Source organism: Rattus norvegicus, chromosome 1 (genome assembly GCF_021556685.1).
Source record: "Rattus norvegicus strain SHRSP/BbbUtx chromosome 1, alternate assembly SHRSP_T2T, whole genome shotgun sequence".
Classification (NCBI taxonomy): domain Eukaryota; kingdom Metazoa; phylum Chordata; class Mammalia; order Rodentia; family Muridae; genus Rattus; species Rattus norvegicus.
The window spans coordinates 1,812,924-1,821,346 of record NC_141534.1 but is presented as its reverse complement, the minus strand read 5'-3'; the positions used below and the strand labels follow the sequence as shown (position 1 = coordinate 1,821,346).

The window sequence follows — 8,423 nt, the reverse complement described above, 5'->3', positions numbered from 1 at the left end:
TCACTTGATATTTTTTTGCAGTTAGTAATTGTTCATACAATTTCTCTGTGTGCTCAATACTACGCCCCCTCCTCTCCATTAATTAGCATTTCTCTTGCAAGGCTATATCCTACTCAAAGAGCAAAGAAATGACAGAGGTGAACCTTATTACTCAGTTTTCTTCTAAGATGATTTCGTAATTACATTAGAACATCTGGGTCAAGAAATAAGTGGGTTAAGCACAAGAAGCATACATGTACAGTGATATCGGTATCATGGTTACTGTTGTACAAATGTATGGGATGTTTCAGGATGCATTGACCTATGATGATGTACATGTGAACTTCACTCGAGAAGAATGGGCTTTGCTGGATCCTTCACAGAAGAGTCTTTACAAAGATGTGATGCAGGAGACCTATAGGAACCTCACTGCTATAGGTAAGACAGTGAATTTTCTTTCAGTTTTTAAGATAAGGAAACAAATGTTCCTTTGTTACTGTTGCTTTTCTGTAACTTCAATTGAGAATAAAGAAGAATGAGGTGAAAAGGTCAGGTTCACTGAAGATAGTAACTTAAATGTTGCCTAATTTCCAATAATATATCATACATTTTCTGGTACTGTATTTTAGGTTACAATTGGGAAGACCATAGTATTGAAGAACATTGTCAAAGTTTCAGAAGACATGGAAGGTAATTTTCATGTGCAAGTTGGTATGAATATGCCTCTGAAGGCACGTTAGTATGTCCTGGAACTTTTAAAGAAACGCAACAGTGTAAAAAAAAAGCCCTTCTTTAAGTGCATTGATTATTAAATTCTCACAAATCCATGTACCTCAATGTCAGGTGTCTGACTTGTTTTTTGCAAGGCATTCCTCTAAGAAAGAAGACAAAGAAACAATGCCTTAACAGATCTTACCATTTGAATCATAGCCACATTACAGCTACTCTGTATACATGCCAATCTGTTTAGTCTCATAACACACACACACACACACACACACACACACACACACACACAGAGTAGGTGATAATTTTATTTTTCTAATAGGCAAATATATCATAGTAAAGCTGATTGCTCATATACTAACATTGTTAAGTTTAAGTGAGAGGGACAGTTTATGAGAGTCAAGAATGTTGTTGAAGAGAAACCTTGATTCTTATACCATATGACTATGATGAACAAAAAGTCAAACTGTGTGAATGCAATGTGGAAATCTTTCATTTGTTATTTTTACAGGTATATCCTGTGTCACAATGGATACAAGCCATGTGAGCACAAGGATAGTGAAAGGAGCTATGCCCCCCACCCCCAGAACAATTAAGATATATGTAGTAGTCCACATTTGAGCAGACTCTCTCGTTGTGATACAAGTTTATAATTAGTTGGTTTCCCAACTTCATTGGGAATATATCCATAAAGTCACATAGCAGAAAATCCCTATGAATACTAGGATTGTGGAAATCGCTTTCTGTTTGTCCTGATTCACTTGGCCGATATGGTACGCAAATGTAGTGTATTTCACAATAAAGGAAAGCATATGAATATACTCAATGTGGTAAAGCTCTGAGCTCTTCCATTTCTCTTCAAATATATGAGAAATCTCATAGAGCGAAAGGATGGTACAAATGTGAGCCATGTAATAACACTTTTACCAACCCATAGTGAATGGGAAACCATGAGTGTAAACAAAGTGATACAACCTTAAGATGTGATTCTTCTTTACAATTAGACCAAATTATAAAATTTATTTCCACAGGTAAAAAGATTCTTTAGTTTAGTGAATGTGGTAAAGCTTTCCCATGGGCCAACTATCTATCTTTGCAGGCATGAAAGATGTCATACTGGAGAGAAGCCCTCTGAAAATACTCAGTGTGGTAAAGCCTTTGCACAACATAGTCATCTCCAAAGACATAAGAGCACACATACTGGAGAGAAACTCTATGAATGTAAGCCATGTGATAAAGCCTTTACATACGATTCTCAGCTTCAAACTCTTGAAAGGATTCATACTGGAGAAAAACCCTACAAATTTAATCAGTGTGGTAAAGCCTTTGAACGTCGTTGTAATCTTGGAAGGCATAAACTAATACATACTGGAAGAAAATCCTACAAATGCAATCAGTGTGGTAAAGCCTTTGCACGACACAGTCATTTCAAAACGCATGGAATAACACATACTGGAGAGAAACCTTACGAATGTGATCAATGTGGTAAAGCCTTTGCATATCATAGTTATCTCCAAGTACATAAAAGAATACATGCTGGAGAGAAGACCTATGAATGTAATCAATGTGGTAAAGCCTTTGTAGGTCAGAATGATCTTAAAAGGCATGAAAGAATTCATACTGGAGAGAAACCCTACAAATGTAATGAATGTGATAAAGGCTTTGGACATCACCGAAATTTTCGAATGCATAAAATGATGCATGCTGGAGAAAAACCCTACAAATGCAATCAATGTGGTAAAGCCTTTTCACAAAACAGTCATCTCCAAACACATAAAAGCACACATACTGGAGAGAAACCTTACAAGTGTGATCAATGTGGTAAAGCCTTTACATCTCATAGTTATCTCCAAGTACATAAAAGAATACATACTGGAGAGAAGCTCTGTGAATGTGAGCAATGTGGTAAAGCCTTTGCATCTCATAGTTATCTCCAAGTACATAAAAGAATACATACTGGAGAGAAGCTCTATGAATGTAATCAATGTGGTAAAACCGTTGCATCTCATAGTTATCTCCAAGTACATAAAAGAATACATACTGGAGAGAAGCTCTATGAATGTGATCAATGTGGTAAAGACTTTGCATCTCATAGTTATCTCCAAGTTCATAAAAGAATACATACTGGAGAGAAGCTCTATGAATGTGATCAATGTGGTAAAGCCTTTGCATCTCATAGTCATCTCCAAGTACATAAAAGAATACATACTGGAGAGAAGCCCTATGTATGTGATCAATGTGGTAAAGACTTTGTAGTTCAGAGTGATCTTAAAAGACATAAAAGAACACATACTGGAGAGAAACCTTACAAATGTAATGAATGTGGTAAGGCCTTTGTAGGTCAGAATGATCTTAAAAAACATAAAAGAAAACATACTGGAGAGAAACCTTACAAATGTAATGAATGTGGTAAAGCCTTTGTATGGAATGGTAGTCTCCGAACACATAAAGTAATACATAGTGGAGAGAAACCTTACAAATGTAATGAATGTGGTAAAGCCTTTGCATGTAACACTAGTCTCCGAACACATAAAGCAATACATACTGGAGTGAAACCTTTCAAATGCAAGCACTGTGGTAAAGCCTTTGTAGGTCAGAATTACCTTAAAAAGCATGAAAGAATTCATACTGGAGAGAAACTTTACGAATGTAATGAATGTGGTAAAGCCTTTGTTTTTTATTCTAGTCTCCGAAAACATAAAGCAGTACATACTGGAGTGAAACCTTAAGAATGTAAGCAATGTGGTAAAGCCTTTGTAGGTCAGAATGACCTTAAAATGCATGAAAGAAGTCATACTGGAGAGAAACCTTACGAATGTAATGAATGTGGTAAAGCCTTTGTATGTAATGCTAGTCTCCAAAAACATAAAGCAACACATACTAGAGTGAAACCTTATGATTGTAAGCAATTTAGTAAGTTCTTTGCCTCTCATGATCAACTTTGACAACATGAAAGAATTCATACTGGAGAGCAACCTTAAAATGTAGTCAATGTGGTAAAGCCTTTTCACAATCAAGCCGCCTCCAACTACATAAAAGAACACAAACATACTAAAGAGTAACCCTATGAATGTAACGAATGTAGTAAAGCCTTTACTGTGATCTTCAAAGGTATGGTGGTTTAAATATACTTGGCCCATGGCAAGTGGCAGTGTTAGGAGGTATGGCCTTTTTGGAGTAGATGTGGCCTTTGAGGAAGTATGTCACTGGGCCGGGGGGGGGGGGCTTTGAGACCCCATGCTTAAACTCTACCCAGGGCAGAAGAGTCTTCTGGCTGCCTTCTGATCAAGATGTAGAACTCTATCCTCCAGCACCATGTCTGCTTGGACACTGACATTCCTTCCACCTTGATAATAGACTGAACCTCTGAATCTGTATGCCTACCCTCCCCCTAATTAAATGTCCTTTCTAAGAGTTGCCTTGGTCATGGTATCTTTTCACAGCATTAAAACCCAAATTAACACAAACAGCATAAAAGATACCACATTAGAGAGAAACTATGAATGTACTAAATATGGTGAAGCCTTTGCACATTTCAATAGTTCTCACTATAACAAAAGTAGTCATACTTCCATTCACTGAAACCCTGTGAATGCAGAAAATAACATTCTTGAGAGAAGCCTTATGAATGGGCTCAGTTTGGTAAAGTCTTTGTGAAATCTGCATAAATACCTAACAATTCAAAAACATGGTCAAAGTAAATGCCAGGAGTCTATTGGAAACAAGCTGAGTTAGAAGGGTAGGGATTATGAGTAGTGTGGTTGGGTGTGCAGTTAGTGCTAGAAAGGTAGGGGTTAGGGTTAAACCGTTGCTGGGCAGTGTGGGTTAAGGTTGGGGACAAGACGGGTAGGGTTAGGTTGTTTAGTTTTAGGGGGTTAGGAAAAAGTGTGAAATTGGGGAAGGAAATGGGAGGAGGTTGGCTGTGGTACAGGGAGGGATGAAAATGATATATAGTATTCATAAAATCCTCAAATACAAAAACAATCAAGTTGAAAAGCTTCAATGTAAATAGTTTGAGGGGTAAGGAGAGTTGTTACTACATACATTAATGAAATTCAGAAAAATCATTAGGTCTTATCTTAGAAATCATTTATTCCAATAAAGTGGAAAACTCTAAAATAAAGCACATAGTTTTCTGGATGTATATAACCTACCAAAAGTAAATCGTGAAGATCTAAAAAAAGAAAAAAATGAAAAAAAATTGAGCAGCTTTGTAGGAAGCAGTACAAGTGAAGTTGTGGTCAAATATTTACCAAATAAAATTACCAGACCTTCATTGAAATACTAACACAAATCCTTCTCAAACTATGCCATTAAATAGCAAAGGAAGGTTACATTACCAAACTCTTTATGAAGTTACTATTAGCCTAATAATGAAACCAGATAAACACAGACCAATCTCCACATTTATGGGGCAATTTATATGCAAAATTTCTTTAAAAATACCTTCAAACTATTGAAAAATAAATCAAAAAATTACCATGGTCAAAATGCTTTATTCCAGAGATGTAGTGCTGGCTCAACATGTCAATATATTTTATAAATTTCTCTAATCTTTTGTTTTTTGATAGAATAGAAATCATAACATTTCAATCATGTCAAATATCCCATAGAAACTCAGAATATAAGAAACACATCTCACCATAATAATATATATGTCAAGCAGTAGCCTTATCAACCAGTAAAAATGTACTGAGAAAGACATCTGGGAAATAATCCCATTCAAAACAACGTAAAAATCCGAGCGCCCCACCCCCAAAATCTCTTGAATTAAACCTGACCAAGGATGTTAAAGACCTCTATAATGAACACTTAATAGATACTGAATAAAATTAAAGAGGACACTAGAAGATGGAAAGACCTTGCATGCTCATGGGATGGCCATACTTCCAAAATCAATCTACAGATTCAATGCAATCCCAAGAGAAATTAAGGGGGAATATTGTCAAAATACATTACATAATGCATAAAAACCCTATAATCCCATTATTCTGTATAACAAGTATTAAGACATTTTTGAAAGCTTTAGATCCAAGCTGGTTTTAGGAACACAGACAGTCACACACATGCATATGACAAAACTGCAAAATACAAGTCAGACATATGATGATCTGCCAGGAAACCCAGCTCTGGTGAGCTGGTGCCTGGGATTCATTGTCAAGACAGCTTAGCCTAAATCATTGATCTCAAGTGAGAGACCCATCTTCAAAAATGAAGTCAACAATTGTTCAAGAAATGCATGCAAACATATATGAAAACACTATATACAAATGGAACATAATTCAGACTAAAAGCTGTGGCACATACCAGAACATAGATGCCGCAAGGAATTTACTCAAAAAGAAATAACCCAGCTGCCAAGAGACAAATACTATATGATGTTATTTGTGCAAGGAACCTAGAGACAACAAATCGGAAGCAATGGAAAGCAGCATGGTGGTTGCCAAGGGCTGTGAGAGGGAGAAGTGAAGAGCTGGTATTTATTGAATGTAGAATTTCAGTTTGAAATGGTAAAAGAATTGTGATGCATGGGAATCATAATCCCACAATACAGTGAATGTACTTCATGCCAATCAAGTATCAACTTAATCAACTTAGATAAAAACGATAGCTTTCATATTATGTATATTTTACAAGAATAATAAAAGTCCTCCATCGCCATAAAGTGATAAGGAGGTTGGGCCCTGTATAGCTGCAACTCCTTAACAGCAATGTGAATCTATTTTGGTGAGTTTCCTAACGGTCTCACTGCATTTAGATACCTGTACCTTGAAAATAAAGTAATGTTAAAATGTCTACCAAGGTCTTTTCTGAGGTATCTTGAAATCGCAAAGGGGCTGCTACAGTTCTCTGGGGAGCCTAGCAATCAGGAGGAGCACCAGTGGGAGGTAGCTTGCAGGTTCTTTCCATATTCTCTGATGTAGTTCATCAGAGAGCTGTGAGGGAGATGTGGTAGCCACCAGGAATAACAGGTTGGCTCAGCTATCAGAGTCCAATCTCACTGGACTGATGTGGACTGTGAACCAGACTGTGGTGCTGTTGGTACATGTGCTGTCCTGGGCAGAGGACCTTGTTCTCTGATCCTCTCTGAGTGGGGGTTCCCTGGGGAGGAGGCTCTGCATCTGGTTATAAGTTGTGTGCCCAGTGTGCAGACAAGCATTGCTCTTGGTGTGCAGAAGACAGATTTCAAAACTGGAAATCCGGTTTCTAGAAGTTCTGAAGATTGTATTGCAAATTTATTTTACAAATAGTTTAGAAACTGGTAGGGATGAGGTTATGAGAATCATCCTTTGGCAATACTTGGTTAAAATCCTTTTACCTTTCCACTATCAGCAGTCACAGTGAATGGAGTGATTCAGGGAAATTCAGTTCCAGAGTCCAAAAGCAGTTTCTGAGATGCAGAGGTTTCTCAGGTGTGCAGGGTGGGGTGTAGGTGGGTAGGGCAGATTCTACATCATTACTAAAATCCACATGGCATCATGTGGAATAAGACATTAAATTATTCTTCAACCTTTGTTTGTGTGTGGGTTCGGGGGGCTGGGTTTGTGTGAGATCACAAGGGGGCATTGCAAGCCACAGAGCCATAACCCTCCTTTCTCACAGAGAGCTCTAGATTGTGGGGTCAGTAGTGGCCAGAGGGTCAGAAATATAGCAGTTTAGGGGTCAGATTGAGTTATTTTTGTTGGAGTTGGGAAGTCTGTGTTTTTTTTCCATTTGAATACACATGCAATCATAGGTAATATTGGTCAAGTTCACATTTTTCCTGGCTGAGTTTCCTTAGGTCTTTTGATTAAAACTTGACTATAATTTGGGGCTTATGTTCTTGACTTTTTTTCTCTACATCTCATGTTTTCACAAATGTGCTAAAACTTTTGATCATTGTAGCTCTTTGTTAAGTACAGATGGAATCTCCATTGTGCCAAAATGTGTACTATTTCTTCATAATCCTGTTGATGATTCTGATGTTGTTTCACATGGCAAATAGCTTTGAAATCAGCTGTCCTGTTATATATTATTAGACGTTTTCTTTAGATTGTCTTGAACTTTTGCAGCTCCAGTCCTATGTTGCTTGTTTAGGATCAACATTTACATTGCCAATATTTTCAGCTATCTGTTTGTATCTGTTTAAACATTCATCCCCTTTTAGTAAGATCTCATTACTGTTACAGTTTAAACTGGGCCACCTCAAGATTCTGATAGAAGAATACAGAAGTGCAGTGAATGTAATTCTTTGTAGGAACTCTAGTAAAAACCTCTGAGTCCTTTCTATACTTCTTTTTTTTTGTTTTGTTTTCTTTTTTCTATTTTTCGGAGCTGGGGACTGAACCCAGGGCTTTGCGTTTGCTAGGCAAGTGCTCTACCACTGAGCTAAGTCCCCAACCCCCTTTCTATCTATCTTGTTTGTTTGATTGATATTTCATAGGGGAGACGGGGTCTTAATATGTACCTCTGGCTGTCCTGGATAGACCTCAGATATACCTGCCTCTACCTCCTGAGTGCTTGGATTAAAGACATGAGCCTATATACTCAACTGATATTTTTTGCAGTTAGTAATTGTTCATACAATGTTTCTGATGTGTGCTCAGTACTGTTTGCCTGCCTCTCCCCCCCGCCCCCTGCAAGGCTATATCCTACTCAAAGAGCAAAGAAGTGACAGAGGGGAACCTTATTACTCAGTTTTCTTCTAAGATGATTTGGTAATTACATTAGAACATCTG

General features: G+C 37.4%; 1 protein-coding gene across 1 annotated transcript; it reads left to right on the top strand.

The window, feature by feature from the left end:
• Positions 1-254: 254 nt before the first annotated feature.
• Positions 255-3,668, top strand: LOC148006798 (uncharacterized). The gene is given in 4 exon segments (XM_087596725.1): positions 255-417; positions 609-669; positions 1,805-1,917; positions 2,086-3,668. Coding segments are annotated over 4 exon segments (1,902 nt in total). The 3' UTR covers positions 3,651-3,668.
• The last annotated feature ends 4,755 nt before the right edge of the window (positions 3,669-8,423 follow it).